This window comes from Mesoplodon bidens (genome assembly GCF_964165515.1).
Source record: "Mesoplodon bidens genome assembly, chromosome: 3".
Classification (NCBI taxonomy): Eukaryota; Metazoa; Chordata; class Mammalia; order Artiodactyla; family Ziphiidae; genus Mesoplodon; species Mesoplodon bidens.
In genome coordinates, this window is record NC_138178.1 from 100,204,457 (window position 1) to 100,226,512 (window position 22,056).

General features: G+C 35.5%; 1 protein-coding gene across 1 annotated transcript in view; it reads left to right on the top strand.

Annotated features, from left to right (window-relative positions):
• AQR (aquarius intron-binding spliceosomal factor) overlaps nt 1-22,056 on the top strand; it is a 106,415-nt gene that overhangs the window by 18,055 nt on the left and 66,304 nt on the right. The window contains exons 7-14 of the mRNA XM_081228597.1: nt 1,087-1,155; nt 2,212-2,312; nt 4,696-4,772; nt 8,419-8,483; nt 9,619-9,735; nt 11,483-11,596; nt 13,309-13,412; nt 19,504-19,606. Of these exons, the coding sequence (XP_081084723.1) occupies nt 1,087-1,155; nt 2,212-2,312; nt 4,696-4,772; nt 8,419-8,483; nt 9,619-9,735; nt 11,483-11,596; nt 13,309-13,412; nt 19,504-19,606 (750 nt within the window). The remainder of the gene's footprint in view (nt 1-1,086; nt 1,156-2,211; nt 2,313-4,695; nt 4,773-8,418; nt 8,484-9,618; nt 9,736-11,482; nt 11,597-13,308; nt 13,413-19,503; nt 19,607-22,056) is intronic.

Here is a 22,056-nt window from a genome sequence, read left to right on the forward strand (position 1 = left end):
GGTTTTTTCTTTCCCTGAAAACAGTCTTGGTAGGTGGATGATTATTATCTGTTTCCATGTAGTACCTCACATGGATCTTGTAAAGACATAAGAAAAAGATTTATGATATGTCACTGTTACCTCTTTAACATTTATTAAATTAAAAAAAGCAAATATAAATAGATGTGATTCCTTGTCAGCAATTGAACAAAACCAAGATTTAATTAGTATTAGTAGATTGGTGCTAGGTTTAATTAACTTAAAAGCTAGCTTATTATTGAAATACTTTGTTTTTTTCAGCTTACCATCAGTTCTCATTATTTGAGGTAGCTACGCTCTATAAAGTAGCTGCGAACACTGAATTAGCTATAAATGAACCATTGCTCTTGGGGAAGATAACAGGGTTAGGTTTATGCAAGCCTCCGGTCACAACAAACTGATCAGCGTCTAACTGTTTCATGTGTTTCTGTTTAAAGTCACCTTATGTAATATATGTTGTTGATTCATTAACATTGAACTCGTGGTCAACAGTGCTGTAACTTAGAACAAACCTTATCTAACACACATATTTCCTCTGTAAGGCACATCACAGCCTTCTAATGCCCAGGAACACTGGATGACACTTCAGTCCTGTGCTTGGGGCCATTTTAAATAGCAAAATCACCAACAAAAAACACAATAATGTGAAAAAGTAGCACTAAATAGACCAAAAAAATATGCTAGTGTATAATATGAGAGCTGAAGCAAGAAGGCAGAGCATCACCTTGTCCAGCCTCAGCTGGAAATGCGTGTGTTGGGCAGCTCACATTTTTCTCTGCTCTGTGCTGACAATGAATGACAGCAAAAGCATCAGGAATATTGAATTGGGGATTACAAATACATTTTTTCAAGTGGATGAATTCACAAATGTGGAATCTACAAATAATGAGGCTTGACTGTATCTTTTTTAAAAAGTATTGAACTTCTTAATAATAAAATATCATTAATTTGAAAGTACTGATAGCATGTTTTCCCCTAGGACTTAAAAAGACAGTATGCGCCTTATGTAAAGACTTAGGTTAAAGTGCTGGTGTGTTTATAAACTTGGTTTCTTCATGCTTTAAACAGGAAGTAGACTTGATACGGAGTCAAGTACAGCAGCTTATCTCCCTCCCAATGTGGATGGGCTTACAGCCTGTAAGTATCTAATTTCAGAAACTTACATATATTTATGAGTGGAACATGTGGTTTTAGACTGTGTAGCTTTAATATGGATATAAAATGGTAGCTAAAAATCCCCTTTCCTGCTTACAAAATTTGTCTAATTTACTATGCATTAACTTATCATAGATGTAGTTTTTTCCGTTTTAAAGTTTTTATATGTAAGCTAGCATACGTTTCACCTGATTTCATTATTGTAAGGTGAAATAAGGTAATATCTATTGTGCTCAGAGAGGAGTTAATTTAGTAAAATATTATTACTCGTATATATGTCTTTGGATGAGACTAAATACAGACTTGAATTTTTTATTTTCCTTGATTGGAATGTACATACAGCTATAGGAGAAGATCAGAATTATGTTTAGTATTAGCAACTTCATTTTTCTCATCAAATTCTCGTTGGATAATATGTGCCAGTATCAAATTAACAGATCTTAGGGAATAAAGTTAAAACTATCAAATTTCAGTATAATACTGTATTCAGAATTCCATTTCCTGCTCTTGGGTGATTTTGTAGACGCCCAGATATGCAAGCTCATTCATAGGTACCAGTTGATGAAGGTGAAAACAGGCACGTATAAATAATTAATACTAAGTTAAAAATAGATAAGTGTGGTAAGAAAGAATGTGGTGGTGTGGACATTTCCTTATTGTGGTAGCTGTTTTATGTTCATTGTTTCAGACCCTTTTTTTGAACTTTAATGCTCCTAAATGTTAATGCTCATATTTTTCAAATTGAAGTCCTTAATTTTAGAAATAAGAAAAAAATTTATTATTGAGCTTAAAATCTTGACTAGAAAAGGCAGTTTCTTTTGTCTTATTTTTTTCTATTAACAAGTGTCAGAATTGAACAGTTCTTTAAAATATAGGTATTTGTTTCTTAGTTTTCAGGTTTTGTCATGTTGCTTTCTGGTTTTATCCCATTGCTCTATAGTATATCCATACATTAGAAAACTACCTAATAGTTGATCTAATCTTTATCCTTGTAAGCTTTGGGGTTACTGATGATTTAATGTCACATCACTCTTTCAGGCACGATTGGAATTAGAATTAAAAAAGACACCTAAACTAAGAAAATTCTGGAACTTGATTAAAAAGAATGATGAAAAGATGGATCCAGAAGCAAGAGAACAGTATGTTGCCAAAGCTTTGTTCCATGTTGGTTTCTTATGCTGGGTTGTGAGTCTTAGATATTGCTGACTTGATTTGTTTTTTCCTTTACATACTGCTGAATCAAATAAATGATTAAGAAGCACTTAGACTGTCATAGGAATATTTTTCTCAAAGGTCCAAGGGAGAAGCCAAAACTTCACCACGTTTTTCTCCTTTCCCTTATCTCTGCTCCAGTCATAAGCGTATCACTGGGTCTTCCCCTTGCTTGTTGTCCATCATAGTCTCTGTCGTGGATGGTTCTCAATTTTCTCCACAATCTGCAGGCTATCATTCCAACTTATCTTTCTTTTTCTTACTCCTGCACTCTTAACAATGACTAATACACTCCATTTTATACAGTTCATTCATTCCATAAATATTGAGTGTTTATCATTTTGCTGAGTACTATTATAGGTATGGGGTTGTGGCAGAGAAGAAAATGGAAAGTAATTCCTGCTCTTGTGGAGCTTACATTCTAGTTGGGGAAGGCAGCAAATAACAGATGAATTATATGGTATATTATATGGTGGTCCATGCTAAGGAGAAAAATAAGTATAACGATTAAGGAAGCAGATGAGGGTTGCAGGGTATTTTAATACTAATTATTACCAATTGGATAAAAGTCTAGTAGCAAGCATTTATTTCATCAAACAAAGTGCTGTTAGTAGGACACGGGAAGAATCTGTATACTGTAAGAGATTTATTCCTCTCTCTCTTTGAGGCTAGCTGGTCAAATGTGCTCTTGCCTTATTTACTCTCTGATTCTTCCAGCAGTGATCCTTTTTCTTTCTTCATCTTTAAGTGCTCTTTTCCACTCACTGTTTTTTCCCTCTGCTTATATGCTTGGGACTCGCTTCCCTTGGGCCTATGATAACTTCTTCTGACTCTATTTTTTCCTCCACTTAGGTGAGTAGTCTGTATACACCTGTAGATAGTAATTGAAGTCATGAGTATGAGTGAGATTATGTAGTGAGTATGTAAACTATGAAAAGAGGGTTGAGGACAAAAAGAAGTGAAGCTTGGAGTTATGCTGGTGATTACTGAAAATGAGAAGAACTGAAAAAAGCTGGATGTCAGAGAAACAAGTTTGGGAGTAAGGAAGTGAGAGCTATAAGGACAGGATATTAGGGTCAGAATGGAAATATCCTTTCATTAACTTCAAACTCCAGTCTCATCTCTTCCATGGTATCTTTCTAACCAATAGCCTCTTGATTGGGCTAATTACATGATATCTTTGCATTATTTGACTACTTCTAAAAAATTTAAACTCTCTCTTCCCATTACCTCAATATGATTTAATTCCAAATCAATAGACTATTCATTGTTTTGTAAACATTCCTTCCCTAACTACCCTTTCCACTCTACTCCACTTAATTGAAGGGTAACCTTCTAAATGCTCTTCCACACCAACTACTTTAGGGCACAGTGCTTTCTTCTTCTGAACTAAAGCAGACTGTGTGTCTTATTGAAACATCAGGTCTTTTCATAATGATTAGACTATGTATAGTTGTTTAGAATATAGGTTCTACAATCAGACTTAACTAGGTTTCACACTCACCTGCCATGTAACTTTGGGCAAGTTACTGCACCTCCTTGAGCCTCAGTGTGAAATCAAGACAATAGTACCTGTTTCATAGGACTGTCGTCAGTATGAGACTATTTAGTATGATGTACTTAACACAGCTCACATCCTGGCACAGTAAGTGCTCAGTTAATGTCAGCCAGTTTTATTAATTGGTGGCTTGTGCTATTAATTATATTTTATGACTTGTCATTTCAAGTATATTTTAGTCATTCTCCTCCTTTTTATTTCCACCAGGACTGGCATAATCAGTTGTAGCCATCCAGTACCTTATGATTGTTTTTTGATTAGTTGGTACATAGTGCATCTTAAATTAGTAATGAGTAAAAAGTTGTTTTTTAAATTAACATTTAATTTTTATACATCATAATACTCTATTATGTTTAATAGTTTAAACATAGTAAAGTATGTAATTGCTTATCTCATTTTAACTACATACTTAAATGTTAGATTTTTTATGTTTCAAGAGCAGACTGTAAATGAAATTTTGAAAACTTCTGGTCCTGACCTTTAAATCACAAGTGAAAACTTTTACAGTAAGAAGATAGAGATGGTTTCTTGGCTGGTTTATTAGGCCAGTAATGAGGCTCTTCTTTTCTTCATGTACTGCTGTATTTACATTCAAAGAAGAAGCTATGTGTTTAAATTATGGTCCTGATTTCAGAGAGAAATGTGACATTTTGAACAGTGTAAGAAAGGCTGTTCAGCATTTAAATTTTACTTTTGAAATAATTATTTCTCAAAAATAATTTGGTCACTGTTTGTTTTCTCTCTGATTTTAGAGCCTATCAAGAAAGAAGATTTCTTTCACAACTCATCCAGAAGTTTATCTCTGTGCTGAAATCAGTTCCACTTTCTGGTAACTGTCTTCCTCTTCTCAGCTCATTTGTGAAGTTACCATTTAGATGCCCGTATAGTATTTACTAATCTTTAGTCTAAAAACTGCTCTCAGAGTGATTTTAAATTACATTGACAAGAGGTTACGTCCTTCCCTTGTCAAATAAGTTACCAGTCTGAGTATCGTGGCTGCCTTAGAAATTCATGTAATTTAAGGGCACCAGCATGGTTATTAAAAATGTTCATTTATTTATTTTTGGAGCTTGCTTATAAGCCACAGGTCCTGAACAAGATTCTGGGACATGGTGAACAAGACACTCACAGACCCTATCTACATGGCATTTACAGTTTGCTGAGTAGTACTTTCAAGCAATATCAAATATTGTTCGGAGGGGAAGAGGAGAATTATTTTGAGATATGAGCTACAAGATGAGATGGGTAGGATTTTCCTCCATCATGGCCTCCATTTATTGATGAAACAAATATAAATATATGCTATGTAGAGTATAAATTTCAAAATATATCATAATTATACTATATATAGATAGATGTGTGTGTGTGTGTGAGTGAGTGTGAGACCTGTGTACTAGGAAGAGCTAATTACATTATTCTGGGTTCACAAGATCTTTATAAGCATTTATATATGCTATGTATGATATGTCATTGGTTGTTAATATTTTATTTTCTAACTGGAATATAATCTAAGAACAATGCTGTAGGTGTACCATATTTATATGCACCAGAGATTATAGCATATATATGAATCAGATTGTAGCTTTGTTTAAACTGAAATACAACAATTATTTACTTATAAATGTTGCCGCCACTCCCCCCGGAATAGTTTACAACCGAAAATCACACCTGTAATTCAGTGATGAGTAGATACTAATGCTATAAATGCTAATTTATGGTACCTGATTTGGGGCATAATATCAGTATTACTACCAGCATCAGTATAAAGAAAAAATTGTCATATGCTTGTAATCTATGTCACTTAATATTTGTGTATTTAAATATTTCAGTTAAGAACCTTAAACCTGGAAAGAGGACTTAGGTTTGGTTTCCTTGGCACAAATAGTAATAATGAGAACCAGTAATGTCTGTAACAATTAGGGTCATAAAAATTGATGTCATCTTGGGAATTCCTTCATGGTCCAGTGTGTAGGACTCAGTGCTTTCACTGCCGTGGGCCTGGGTTTGATCCCTGGTCGGGGAGCTAAGATCCCACAAGCCACACAGCGTGGCCAAAAAAAAAAAAAAATTGATGTCACATACAAAGGTTTGAAAGTCAAGTAAATACAACAATATAGGACCTGCAGTAATTTTAACATCCTATAAACTACTAACTGTTGCCATTGTCATAATATATTGTCAGAAAACAAAATTTCTTAGATTGATCTTGAGCTTTAATCAAAATTTGTTAACTTTCTGGCAAAGGAACCAACAAGGTGATGAAAATAGTGTGCCAGTTCAGAGAGAGCATAAAAACAGATAGAATATATAGTTAGGAAACAGAAAACTAATTTATAAAAGAGTAAAATAGATTGTGTGTAGTTTCATTTTACAGGATCATTACAGACAACCTGTCCATATCAGTTGTTATAAAGGAAATCTGTGTAGGATGGTCTGAGATGTCAGGACTGCTATCAGAAGAAAGGAAAAATACACAATACACATAAAAAGCAAACAATAAGGATATATTGATGTCTGAAACTGAAATAACAGGGCTTCAGCTCTGAAAAATTATGCCTAGTAGGGCCACTTAGTGTAAAAATATGCTGTTTTATCCACCAGAACTCAGAAATTGAGTACCAAGCATCACGTTCTAATTTTAAATAGGCCATTGCCAGTAATTTTCTCAAGCAATAAATAAAAATACAAATACAGCTCTTGTTCACTTTTAAAATTTTGGACAAAATTATTTTCCTTTGACAGTAATAAGGAACAAAAGATACAACAGAGGACCGATTTGAATGGATTTAATTTAAAAGTCGCTCCTTTGGGGCCTCCCTGGTGGCGCAGTGGTTGAGAGTCCGCCTGCCGATGCAGGGGACGCGGGTTCGTGCCCCGGTCTGGGAGGATCCCACATGCCGCGGAGCGGCTGGGCCCGTGAGCCATGGCCGCTGGGCCTGCGCGTCCGGAGCCTGTGCTCCGCAACGGGAGAGGCCACGGCAGTGAGAGGCCCACATACCACAAAAATAAAAAAAATAAAAAAAAAAAAAAAAAAAAAAAAAAGTCGCTCCTTTGGACATATATACACTACCAAACGTAAGGTAGATAGCTAGTGGGAAGCAGCCGCATAGCACAGGGAGATCAGCTTGGTGCTTTGTGACCGCCTGGAGGGGTGGGATAGGGAGGGTGGGAGGGAGACGCAAAAGGGAGGGGATATGGGAACATATGTATATGTATAACTGATTAAATTTGTTATACAGCAGAAAAAATAAAAAAAATAAAAATATAAGTCGCTCCTTTAAATTCTTTAGTTTTAGTGGCTGTGTGACCTAGACTATGTCTCAGAAAACCTGGATTCCAGTTGTAACCAGCCATTACTTTGTTCTCTACTTTTATCAAGTCCTTTTCCTCTGGTCCTCAGTTTCTTACCTGGAAAATGAAGAGCTAGTACAGATGTTCTCTGAGGTCTTTTCCAGCTGTGAAATTCTATAGTTATGTTATTTTAGGGTTTGGATTATGGGCATGTGTTAGTTACAAAAGTATTCATATTTCTTTCTTCACATAAAGCCTTCTATTTTCCTGTATGCTACAAGTAAAAGAGTGGATTTATTTAAGCATTTGTAGGATGCCTTCTACAGGTCTAGCACTGGTTTATTTGCCGCTGGGAGTCCTTAGCGTGGGGACCCTGAAATTATCTCCTTTTCAATTGAAACAGTCTTGTCAGGTTGGTTTCAGCTGGTAAAATAGCAGAACATTTTCTGACATTAGAAAAAAAAGACATTTGTAATCTGAAAGCATGTCATGTCACAAAGTTGTAATTCTTTTAAAAACAAAAATGTTTTTAAAAATAGTACATTAATGCTCATGAATAACACAAGATAGTGATTTAAAAAATATTTTATTGCTCTGTGTCATTGACATTTTAATGTCAAAGTTAATACATGTACAGTGAAAAGTCATAAAAATTGTCCCTTTAATTAGTTTGTTTTGTATCTTCCCCACCCATTTTCTGTGCATTTTAAAGATACATATATATATCTTTGTGTGTATATAGGTACACATACATGTATGTGTTTATGCATATGAAAGAAGTTCTAGATGTTTAATATGTGAAGAAAATAAGGAAAGTAGGTCAATAACAGATAAAACTGCCTTTCTAGTTTTTCTATTCAAGTTTTTTCAACATCTAATCACTTGGTACAGATTTTTAAAAATTAACACTTTAAAAATATTTTTGCACGTCTGATTTTTAAAATGTGTCTCTCATCTAAGGTACATTTTTCATTTTCTCATATTTACAGAGCTTACTGTAAGGGTAAGGCCTGCCCTTTTTGAAATATATGTGAGGTCTGTGCTCTGAACTATAGTTAGTCCAATCCTGATGAATGAGACAAATAACCTTGTTTAAATAACTAAATAACTGCCAATTTTAAGATATAGTACCATAAAACGCCCTAAGTAAGAAAGTTTTAACATGTTTTCTCTGTTATGTCTAGAACCTGTCACTATGGACAAAGTTCATTACTGTGAAAGATTTATTGAACTTATGATTGATCTAGAGGTAAGAAGTGTGCAGTGACTTTTCTGTTACATAATCATTAAGGAGGCTAAGATTAAGCCTATGACTATATATGAAATATTTCTTTATCACCTCAAACTGGCCTTAGTTTGTTTGTACCTATTTCAAAATGTCTCATAGAGAAGAAAGTCAAAAGTGATTGACCCTTGAAGTTTTCAGATGACTGTCAAATGGCTGCATTTGTATAAAAAACATTATTTAGTATAGTTATTAAACATGAGTCCAGCAATGGCAGTTTATTTTGTGTCATATTTAATACCCCTACGTAGAGTTTTAAAAAGGGCTGAAGTTATAGATTTATGGCCATCTCTTTAATAATCTCACTTTTCTAAATGTGCCTAATATTATTGATGAAGAAAGATATAGCTGCTTGCTATAGTCAATTTTTAAAATTAAGATTTTTAAAAAAGATTTCATGCTACTAGGTGCAAGATTTTGATACAAAGTTCAGATGCAGAGTTGGTATAGTTCAGATTGAATTCATTTCCTTTCCTTTCCTCTCCCTCTTTAATGCAGGAAATTGAAAGAAAATCCTTTCTGTTCGTTCCTTATCAGGAGAGCTAGGGTGTTTTCTAGACATGAGGATTAGAGTATTGGACTAGCAGTCATTCATGAGATCTTCATTGAGATTCCAGCTCTGCCAGTAACTATAATCTCTGACGATCTCAGTAACCTCCCCTTTAACATGAGGGTATTTGACTAGATTAGTGGTTTCCAAACTGTGATTGTCATAGTTTCTCAGTATTGTCTTTCTGACTGTCATAGAATGATATGGGAAGAGGAAACTGAGAAAGGGATCTCCATTTAGGGTTTTCCACTCCCTTTTCCCTTTTTAAACCTGCACACAATACATATTGGGATTTCATATAGGATTTTGTTTGAAAACTGGTGGCCAGGGTATCTGAGATTTCTTCCAGTGCTGGATTTTATTTAGAAACATTACCACTGAATTTATTTACAGCATGGACCAGACCCTTTGCTTTGTGCAGAGTGTCTTTCGGGGGGCTGAGGGTACTTTGTATGTGATTAATACTTCTGCACTATGTATGTATCAGTAGACTTCACCTGTAGCTGGGAGAGCATGCAGACTTATTGCTGTGGTGATTATTTTCTCTAGGCCCTACTCCCCACAAGACGCTGGTTTAATACCATCCTGGATGACTCCCACCTTTTGGTTCACTGTTACCTTTCCAATCTTGTTCGTAGAGAAGAGGATGGCCATCTTTTTTCCCAGGTGAGCACTGGTGGATCTGCACATATTTATTGTTTTCATTTCTAAGTCAATCTTTTCTTTCTTTGCCATGCACCTAGGAGTACTGGGGCATGGTACAATGTATATTTTGCTAAATACTGAATTGAATGATGTAAATTCCTAATTAGTCATTTTAAAGTAAAACCAAGTCTTAATATACAAAATGGATGCCTTCTTGTATAGGTGGCCTATACTAATTTTATATTATAGCCTTTTTTTCTCTTCTGAATATTCATTTTATTAATGTAAACAGTAAAACAAGCATTATTAAATTTGAGGGGATTAGGTAATTTAAATAAACGTTTTGTTAATCATATGTGATTTTATTATTGGACTAAATTATGTGTGATGTAGTCCCACATATGTATATATATTTCGATTCTATGTCAGTAACCACTGTGGACTATAATAGATGATAAGCAGTAATTTCAAGTGAAATATGCCTCAATATCATGGCTCTCTTTGCATAAGACGAGGGTGACAGAGGCAGTTGATAGTGTGGAAGTACATATACACTTAGACTGCTGCCTTGAGTTGGAAGGCAAGTGAACTTTGTTTACTGCCTTGGGTAGGAAGACATACTATTAAGGTTTCCCATTTCCTGTAATGTCATCCAGAAGAAAAGTCTTCTAACAAACTTCTCACACTCGCCTTTCAGATCACAGCTGGAGATAAAATTTTCGTGTGTGTATTTGCACACTGTCCTAAGAATTCTTTTATCTTGTATCTGTGAGCATTCCTTTTTTTCCTATTCTCTTACTAAATTTTACCCAGTGATTTGTTGCATATATTAAAGTACATTAAAATCCTAATATCTCGGGGGGAGGGATAAATTGGGAGATTGGGGTTGACACATAGACACTACTATATATAAAATAGGTAACTAATAAGAACCTACTATATAGCACAGGGAACTCTACTCAATACTCTGTAATGGTCTGTATGGGAAAAGAATCTAAAAAATATATATATATATGTATATGTATAACTGATTCACTTTGCTGTACAGCAGAAACTAGCACAACATTGTAAATCAACTATACGCCAATAAAAATTAATTTAAAAAATCCTAACATCTGATCTGCCATAGATTAGAATTAAGAATAATAAAAATTTGGGGCCAATGGAGCCCCAAATTCTGTTGATTCTGTTGATACTGCCAGCACAGGGGGAAAGCAGGCCTTCTTAAAGCACCAGGAACTAAGCCAAAGAAAGCTTGATGGCCATGGAGACCAAAGAGAGGAATGAATAGCTTAGCTTTTCCCACCTTGCTGTTTTTTCTAATAGAAGCATAGAGAAGAGTATCTCTAATTGTGAATTGCAAAACCCTCATCAGAAAATTTTAAGTGGCATAAGACCTCAGGAGTTCCCTCTAATGGTATAGTTCTATGTAGACAGATTTTTTTTTCCATTAAAATGATTGACTTCCTTTGATTAGTTCCTTAATGTCTCTTTAGTATTGGGATTGCAGTTGAAGTTCTTTCCTGTAGAAGTAGACCATGTGTATGAGATAGACTTAACAGTTTGTTCACAAGGCATATACTTTATGCTCACATAAATAAAACACGTTTGTATATGTGCTGAAATGTTTGTTGCAATGTTTACATTCCAAAGCTTTTCAGTACCTCTAAGAAGGTATGTGGACTTGTTTATTATTTTTGATACTGTCTATTTTTGCTTTCTTGTTCTCATGTTTACACAGTTTATTAATTTAAATGTATCCTTTCAGCTTTTGGACATGCTTAAGTTCTATACTGGTTTTGAGATTAATGATCAGACTGGAAATGCTCTGACAGAGAATGAGATGACTACGATTCACTATGATAGAATTACTTCTCTACAGGTAATTGAAATGCATGATAGCCTTTGCGTCTGCTCCATGAAGTTGAGTCATAAATAATTTAGGTTTTATATAGTACAAATAGGAAAGGTACTAATTTGATAGTCTGTTCATCTTGAATTTTTAAAATATTGCTAATTATGATGGATTCATGAAAAATAATGCTTTCTTTTATAGTTCTCAATCTTGAGACTCAGTATATATTGATATTTGACACTCAAAAAATATTAGTTACTGGGCCAGTTTAGTGTGTTTAAGTATCAGTTTTATTTTATGAAAGAGTATTTCAACTTGACAAAGTTGAAAGTGTAAGTGCTTTGTACATTTTAAAGATAAACACATGTAATGGGACTGAAATTTACCAATGCGGCTCAGATATGCCCCCAAAGTACCTTTGTTTCTATTACTGAGCTCATTTTGCTCTTGAACTCAGTTTTTTCTGGTGGCAGCTTCTATTTCTCAATTTAAAGTAATTCAGTTCTTTACATTTTCAAGAGTCTCTTTTTGGGTAAAGACTCAGCCAAACTTAAGTTCAAATTGTCTTTCATAATCAGCTCAGACATGTTTTCCTGCTTTTCTCAGAACATTAGTGTTTTTGTCCTTCTGCTTCTGCCCTTGAAGTGACCACAGCGGGTGTGGTGTGTGGCTGTTCTCTTGGCCACCAGCAAGGCACAATGACTGCTCCCTTGGAGCTTGGTTGTCAGCCTACTGACAAGGCCCCAGCCATTGTTCTTTTTTTTTTTTTTTTTTTTTTTTTGCGGTACGCGGGCCTCTCACCGTTGTGGCCTCTCCCGTTGCAGAGCACAGGCTCAGCGGCCATGGCTCACGGGCCCAGCCGCTCCGCGGCATGTGGGATCTTCCCGAACCGGGACACGATCCCATGTCCCCTGCATCGGCAGGTGGACTCTCAACCACTGTGCCACCAGGGAAGCTCCCCAGCCCTTGTTCTTGATGGTGCTGGAGTCCTCCTGGGAGCTGACTCGCCTTCATTTCCTAGCTCAGACAGCTCACTTTCAGGCTTGGTTTCAGGGTCATTTTGCCATTGCCTGTAGTTGTTTCATGGCAGGCTCATCGATAACCTTGGCAACCTTCTGTGTCATCCAGTACAGAGCACATGAAAACTTGTGGATCTTCCCAGTGCTACATGAGCATTATGGAGGACTAAGAATGTTATTTCACACACACTTAATCAAATCAGCATAATGCTGCTCTTTCTGTTTCCTTGCAGCTTACCCCACGTTGGTTAGAGGTGTTACCTTGCGAGGTTCTCTCTTTCCAGAGTTCCAAAGTAAAGCAGGGCACAAGCACACTATGCTGTAGGCCTCTTCCTTGAGATACATCTTCACTGGGAGTTGCCCTTGAGACTTTCTTATAGTTTTGTTAGGCCAATTCTTGATCATAAAGTGTTTTGTTTTGTTCTTTCTCTTCTCCTGTCAGTGAACCTGGCCTTCCTGGCTATTTTCTTTTATATTCAAAATACAGTTTTAGAAATCAAAAACTGAACATTGATTCTTTCTACTCTCTGGCTAGAACAATTCTGTTTTTTTTCCCATTGTATCTAATGCTTTTGAATAAGGCAGAGGTCACATATGAGAAGCATATAAGAAAGAGAATTGCATTAATTAAAAATAATTTTTTTCCATTATGCAGTATATAAGTTGTAATTTATTATATAAATATGTAGGCATTAATTAATTAATTCTGTTCTTTTCTAGAGAGCTGCTTTTGCACATTTCCCTGAACTCTATGATTTTGCCCTCTCAAATGTTGCAGAAGTAGATACTCGGGAATCCTTGATCAAGTTTTTTGGACCTCTTAGGTAAGGCAATATGAAAGGACAACTGAATTTTAATTTTCTTTTTTGGTTTTAGTTATTTTTGCACTACTTTAGGTGATGTTACTTGTTACACTACTGTTTATTGACAACTAGAACTAGTGCTTCTCTCTAGCATTTGTTTTCTTTGAGTCACTTAAATATAATTATACATCTTCTCCTTATTTTGGTAAAATTTTTATTTTTCGTAACATATATTTTTCCTAGATCTCAAATTTTTTTAGAGTAGAATATAAGCTGGCATCCCATCAGTCGTAAACAACATACAACAGAAACCAGTAAATGTTCATCCTATGTGATATTAGAGGTTAGGCATAAGAAAATTTTTGCATGTTTAAAATTTATTAAATTATAATGTTCTCTGGCATCTCTGTGTGTATACTTTTTTGAAAATAGCAGTAATAGCATACATTTATTTACTTTGTGATAGATACTCTACTAGTATGTAAATAAGTTAATTCTCAAAATATTCATGTGAGAGGAGTAGGTACCATTTTACATATAAGGTAGTCGAGGCACAGAAGAGTTGAGTACTTTGCCTAAGTCACACAGCAAGTAAGTGACAAAGATAGGATTTTTTTTTTTAATACATTTATTTATTTATTTTATCTTTGGCTTCGTTGGGTCTTCGTTGTTGCGCGCGGGCTTTCTCTAGTTGCTTTGAGTGAGGGCTACTCTTTATTGGAGTGCACAGGCTTCTCATAGCTGTTGCTTCTCGTCACAGAACATGGGCTCTAGACGCACGGGCTTCAGTAGTTGTGCCACACGGGCTCAGTAGTTGTGGCTCATGAACTCTAGAGCGCAGGCTCAGTAGTTGTGATGCCTGGGCTTAGTTGCTCCGCGGCATGTGGGATCTTCCCGGACCAGGGCTGGAACCCATGTCCCCTGCATTGGTGGGCGGATTCTTTTTTTTTTTTTTTTTTTGCAGTACGTGGGCCTCTCACTGTCGTGGCCTCTCCCATTGCGGAGCACAGGCTCCAGATGCGCAGGCTCAGCGGCCATGGCTCACGGGCCTAGCCACTCTGTGGCATGTGGGATCTTCCCGGACCGGGGCGTGAACCCGTGTCCCCTGCATCGGCAGGCGGACTCTCAACCACTGCGCCACCAGGGAAGCCCCATGGCAGGTGGGTTCTTAAGCACTGCGCCAACAGGGAAGCCCCAAAGATAGGATTTGAACCTAGGTAGTCTGACTTCTGAGCCCTAATTATTTTTTTTTTGAGGTATAATTGACATAAAACATTATATTAGTTTCAGGTGTATAACAATGATTTAATATTTGTATTTATTGTGAAATTGATCACCACGAGTCTAGGTAGCATTTATCTCCATATATATAGAACTTCTTGGTCTTGTGGTGAGAACATGTAAGATCTACTTTCTTTGCAACTTGCAAATATGCAGTACACTATTACTAATTATAGTCACCATGCTGTACAATTACATACCCATGACTTATTTATTTTATAACTGGAAGTTTGTACATTTTGATCTCCTTTATCATTTCACCCACCTTTGCCTTGGGCAACCACCAATCTGTTCCCTGTTTCTGTGAGCTTGGTTTTTTTGGGGGAGGGGGTTGTTTTAAAATTCCACATATAAGTGACTCATTAAATTCCACATATAAGTGACCCATACAGTATTTGTCTTTCTCTTTCTGACTTATTTCACTTAGCATAATGGCCTTAGGGTCCATCCATGTTGTTGCAAATGGCAAGATTTCATTCTTTTTTATTCTGAGCCCTAACTTTTGACCACTGTGCTCTGTTATCTCCTCATTTTCCTTAACTCTGGGGAGAATTTATGTGTAGTTAATTGGCTATTTAAACTGAAACAAACTGAGATTGGGTTGGTCATTCATTTTCTTATGAGGATATGTAATAACTTATAATAACACACAGGTCTACTTCTTTTAAATAATGGCATTGAGTTCTGTTGAACAGGTCTACCATGCTATTTTTTAATCATTCACCTGTTGATGGATCTTTAATTTTTAAATTTTTGACTATAACAAACAATTAGGCAATGAACATTCTTTTTACTTCTATTTTAAAAATTTTAGTACTGATTCCCAGAAGCAGAATGGCTGACTCAAAGGGGTTATGTGTTTGAATTTTGTTACATATTGCTAAATTATCTTCCAAAAAAATGCCAATTATACACTTACATCAGTAGTGTTTGAAGATTTATTTCTCTCCTTCCAACACTAGGTAAATTAGTTTTTCATTTTTGCCAATCCAAGGACAAAAAAATTCTCATTGTTTTACTTGCATTCTGTGATTATATGTTACTTTCTGGTTGTTATCCTTTGCTATTTTGTATTCCATTGTTTGTCATTTTACTGATTTTTTTAAGTAAGGAACCTTTATTCTGGATATTATTATTTTGTCTAGTTCTGTTGCAATTATTTTGTCTCAGTTTCTCCCTTTTAACTTTGTTTATGGTATATTTTGTTATTACAGATGTTTTAAATTTTTAAACACATCTTTCAATCTTCTTCTTAATAAAAATAACAAATGTTTTATTTTATTTTATTTTATTTATTTATTTATTTATTTTTGCGGTACGCAGGCCTCTCACTGTTGTGGCCTCTCCCGTTGCGTAGCACAGGCTCCGGACGTGCGGGCTCAGCAGCCATGGCTCACGGGCCTAGCCGCTCCGCGGCATGTGGGATCATCCTGAAGCGGGGCACGAACCTGTGTCCCCTGCATCGGCAGGCAGACTCTCAACCACTGCGCCACCAGGGAAGCCCACAAATGTTTTATTTAGAAGGCCTTCTTCACCAAAAGATTACAAAAATATTGTATTTTTTAAGCACTTTTGTAGATTTTTTTTCTTACATTTAATAGCTGTATAGTCTGTCCAGGGAATTTATTTTTGTCCATAGAGCTCCTTTATACTCTTACAAATCATTGAGGATCACAAAGAACTTTTTTAATCTGGATTATAGCCATTATATTTACTACATTAGAAATTAAAAGTAGAGGAATTTTAAATATTTAATTTATTTTAAAAATCAAGTAAAAATCCATTGTATATTTCATACATATTGTTAATGAAAAATGTATACTCCATAATGAAAAAAAAATACATAGTGAGAAGGGTAGCATTGTTTTACAGTTTTGCAAATCTTTTTTAATGTCTGGCTTAATGAAAGACAGTTGGATTTGCAGATCTGCTGTTGGTTTCAGTTTGTTTTAAGATGTTATTTTGCCTGAAGTAAATGAAGAAAATCCACTCTTACACAGAGGGAAGTTTATTTTAAAAGCTTTTTCAAGTAATTAGGAATATTATTCTTTGATACATATCAAAACTTGACAGTTGATAGATTTCTTGAAAGTTAGTTTCATTGTGGTATCTGAAACCATGTTAAGGAAGTCTGTGCAATTAAAGTGAATTGATTTTAAAAATGGAGAGATACACCTTGTTCATGGATGAGAGGACTCAGTTAAGGTGTGGATTCTGCCCAAATGGATCTATAGATATAATTCAGTTCCAGTCAGAGTCCCAGCAGGATATGTTATAGAAACTGACAAGCTTATTCTAAAACTAATATGGAAAGGCAAATGAACTAGAATAATCAAGACCATTTTGAAAAAGAAAAAAGTTGGAGAATTTCCACTACCTAATTTCAAGACTTACTATAAAGTTAAAGTAATCAAGACATTGTGGTATTGAAAACAGGGTAGACATTATAGATCACTGGAACAGGGTCAAGTTCAGAAATAGACCACATGTATACGGTTAGTTGGGTTTTGACTAAGGTGCCAAGGCAACTCAGTGGAAAAGAGATAATTTCGGCAGTGGTACCAGACAGCCATATGCAAAGTATGAAACTTGACCCATTCCTCACATCTTATACAAAAATTAACTCAAAATGAATCATAGACCTAAATATCAAAATTAAAACTTAAGAAATATAGGAGAAAATCTTTGTGATTCTGCTTTGTGCAAAGATTTCTGTAGACACCAGGGCACGGTCTTTAAAGGAAACAACTGATAAATTGGACTTCATCAAAATTAAAAATTTCTATTTGAAAGACATTGTTAAGAGAATGAAAGACAAGCCCCAAACTGGGAGAAAAGATTGGCTAAATACATATCTGATGATGGACTGGTATCTGGAAGTCTCAGAACTCAATTATAAGAAAACAGCTTAATAAAAAAATGGTTATAGATTTGAACAGATACTTCACCAAAGAAGATATATAGATTTCAATAAGCCTATAGAAAGATGCCTAACATCATTAGTCATTAGGAAAAGCAAATTTAAATCATAATGAGAGGGGTGCTTCCCTGGTGGCGCAGTGGTTGAGAGTCCACCTGCCGATGCAGGGGACACGGGTTCGTGCCCCGGTCCGGGAAGATCCCACATGCCGTGGAGCGGCTGGACCCATGAGCCATGGCCGCTGAACCTGCGTGTCCGGAGCCTGTGCTCTGCAACGGGAGAGGCCACAACAGTGAGAGGCCCGCGAACCACAGAAAAAAAAAAAAAAAAAACCATAATGTGATATCATTATGTACCTATTAGAATTGTTTATAAAAACAACAGTGTACCTCTTGACCGGTATGTGGAGCAACTGGAATTCTCATATATTGCTGATGAGAATTCAAAATGGTAGTGCCACTTTGGAAAAATTTGATAGTTTCTTGCAGAAACATGCGCTTACTGTGCGATCTAGTGTTCTCACAGACATACCCAAGAGAAATGGAAACTTACATTCACAGAAAAATCTGTACAGAAATATATATAGTGGCTTTATTTATAGTTGTCAAAAACTGGAATATGGGCTTCCCTGGTGGCGCAGTGGTTGAGAGTCCGCCTGCCGATGCAGGGGACACGGGTTCGTGCCCCTATCCCGGAAGATCCCACATGCCGCGGAGCGGCTGGGCCCGCGAGCCATGGCCGCGGAGCCTGTGTGTCCGGAGCCTGTGCTCCGCAACGGGAGAGGCCACAGCAGTGAGAGGCCCGCGTACAGCAAAAAAAAAAAAAAAAAAAAAAAAAAAAAAAAAACTGGAATATATAAATATGCTTTAACTGGTGAGTAAATAAACACATTGTGAAATATCCATATAATGGAATATTACTCAGCAATAAAAAGGAACCAACTACAGATACACACAACAGTGTGGTTGAATCTCAAATGTATTATGCTGAGTGAAAGCAGCCAGCGTCAAAAGGCTACATAATGTATGATTCCGTTTATTTGACCTTCTGAAAAAAGCAAATTTATAGAGATTGAAAACATGTTAGTGGTTACCAGGGACAGGGATAGAGAGTTTGAGGGGCTTTGGGGGTAATGAAACTGTATTTGAGTGGTTGAAAGCTGTCCGGTAAGTAGTGGCAAATGTAAGTTTTTCAAAATTTCAGTTTTTCACTCTGAAATTCAAATTTTATCTTTGGCAACATATACTGTCAGTTATTTTCCTTGAATTTAGGTTTATTTTGTTTAGATTTTTTGCTGTTATTCAAGTCTGAATAACTGTAGTTTGTCAGTCGTTCTGACAAACATTCTTTTTACACAAGTAAAAATTGTGTGCAAAATGTGTACTTCCCACTCTGTCACACAGATTTTTTAAAAAACAGATACTCAAGTCCAAATTTAATAATCTTAATAATTTTTTACTGTTTCATCAAGGACATTTCTAAACAAAACTGGTGGGGGTTTTTTGTTTGTTTTAATAACTGTGTGTCACAGTGAGGAATGCTGTGACCACTTATTGTACTGGTTGGTGCCACTACCTTGATCCATGCCACCAGTTTTACCCATTATCACACTGTCACTGTATATGTAAAGACAGTGAGAAAAAAACTTAATAATATCTTGGTATTAATATGAAAAAGTATTGTCCTTGTAGCTTCCCTGAAACAATCTTGGGGCCCAGGAGAGGTTTGCAGAAGACAATTTGAGAATTCTATATTAGGGGTTTAACTCTTTTCTGATTTCATATATTTGTTGCTTGTGTCATAGGATTATATTTTCTACGTAAAAATTTTTAAACCATCTGTAAAATTACGTTTCAAAAATGAATTGAGTTGTAATAAAATATTCTGATCTGAATATTCTTTATTCTGCAGTTCAAATACACTCCACCAGGTGGCATCATACCTCTGCTTGTTACCAACTCTTCCTAAAGGTGAAGACACAACTTTTGATAAAGAATTTCTTCTAGAATTGTTGGTAAATATTAATGTTCTTTGAATTTTGCATGTGGTTTTCCCTACTTTTTTGAATCATTCTTAAAGATGTAGGTTGGTACAAATATTTTTCTGGGCTAAAAAATTGGTAGGTAATGCCTACTTGTTTGGGAACTATATCATCATTTGATTTTGTCAGATTTCTTTTTCATGTCTTAGATTTCTTTTTTCAAGTCTCTTACCTCTTAAAACTGCTTTATAGCATGGATTTGTTCCATGCAGATATTTATGAGCAACATCTGTGTCAGGCACTGGATTCAAGCCTGACATTGTATGGCACTGTATTCAAGGGGATACAGAGATGGCCGACACTGTTCCTGCCTTTAACAGATCACAGATATACTTACACACACACACACACACACACAGATAATACGTATGTATTCATATCTATTTATCTGTTTATTTTTAAGTTATTATTTAAATATAGTACCTTGAATATTAAGCCATACCTTTATCACTGGAGTGCTCAGGAATGTTTAAAAATAGAAAAAGTTATTACCGACTTAGTGGTTTAAGAATTCTAAGGGATTTCTCAATCATTTTGGGAAATGAGTATTAGTTTGAACGTCAGCTCTTAAACTAATACTTGTTGTGTGAGGTTTTATTTTTTTTAGTACAGTTTCAGGTTCATAGCAAAACTGAGGGGAAGGGATATGCTTTATTTTTTAAACTTCCATGAGATATTTCATAAAGTGGATGAGTATTTTAACTGTACGCCACTATGAATATCTAGGTTGTTTGCATGCTCACTAGTACAAATAATGATGCAGTCTTAATACATGCCTCTTTGTGCCCATATGTGGACATTTAGGAGAGTTACCCAGAAGTGAAATTATTTGATGTGCTTATTTAAAAGATAAAAGATGCAGCCAAACTGTCCTCCAAAAGCTGTATGTTCCCATCAGCAGTGTATTAAAGTATGTTTCCTTAAGCTTTTATCGACATTGGATGCTGTGAGTCGCCTCAATTTTGCCAGTCTCATGGGTTAACAAAAAAAACTTGTTTTAATTTTTTGTTTGCTGACTGCTATAAGGTTGAGTTGTCTTTTATATGTTTCAGACATTTTTTATACCTATACAAATGTACACTGCATGGATTTGTAAACACATTTTTTTATACATATGGAACAATAATGGGCACATGTTTTTATAACATATTTCAAGCTAATACTTCTAATACAGGGTATAAAATACAGTTCCTTACTGTAGAGAGGAAGATAATACGCTTATTTTGGGGTAGTAACAGGAAACTATTTGTAGCAGGTGTTTTAAGCCTGGTGACAGGTGTTTAAGTGCCATTTGGAGAGAAATCCTTGGGAAGCGTTTTAAATTAACTCAAGTATAGAAAATACTTTTTTATCGATATATTTACTTGCATGAAATGTATGTCTTGGGTCAGTATCTTTCCCTTCCTTCTTACAAATCACTTTTTGTTGTCTCTGACTACAAGTGCTTTCTAAAAATTCCTTGTCCTGTTTTCTGATAATGTAAAATCTTCTCTGGTAAGTCAGGTTTTGGAGATTAATAATAAATCCTTACTATAGAAAGAAATGAGGACTTTTCCAGGAACCTTTCTAATGGAAAATAGGTTTGAGTATAAAGTTGATCCTATCTATGCTTTTTAGGGTCTTATAGGTAAGATTTCATCCTTAAAATTTAAATAGTTATGTGAAAAGAAAACAGTTTTAAAAAATTATAGTGCTACAGCATTATCTTTCATTTCCTCCCCCTCTTAAAGGATTTTTCAGGCTTTGGATTCTTCTAATATCCAACCAAATATGATTAAAAAATTCAACTATGCATATTGTTTAGATGATATCACACTGTCTTCTTTCCTAAGACAATACTATCTCTACTGAAAAGAATGTGACACATTTTTCAAATATATCATTATTTTGGTATCTCTTAATTAGGTAACAAACTTATTTCTGTATTTGAGATAGATCACTGTAGTATTAACAATGGAGGGGTACATAGAGAACATCAAGTACAACTCTCTCGTTTTACAAAGAAGCCTGAGGCCAGGTTATTAGTAAACTTATCCAGATTATTTAGCTAGTTAGTACAAGAATGAAAACTGTAACCTAGGACTTAGGGCTCCCATTTTTTTTTCTTACATTGGTGAATGCTGTGTTGCTGTGGGTTTTAAGGTCTTGGCATGTGCCAGACACTTTGACATTATTTTACAATATTCCACTTCATTTTCATAAGAAACCTAAGAAGGGAGTGACATTTTAATCTGCTTTACTGAAAAGGAAACTAAAATCAGGGAGTTTGAAGTAACTTGCCCAGCTTTCACATAGCCCATAAGTAGAGGTGCTAGGTGTTGAACTCAGATCTGTCTGATTCCAAAGTCCATCACAATCAGTACCTCTTCTTTGATTTGTGGAGAGCATGAAAAAAGGAAAAAAAAAAATCTCTTGTTAAGTGC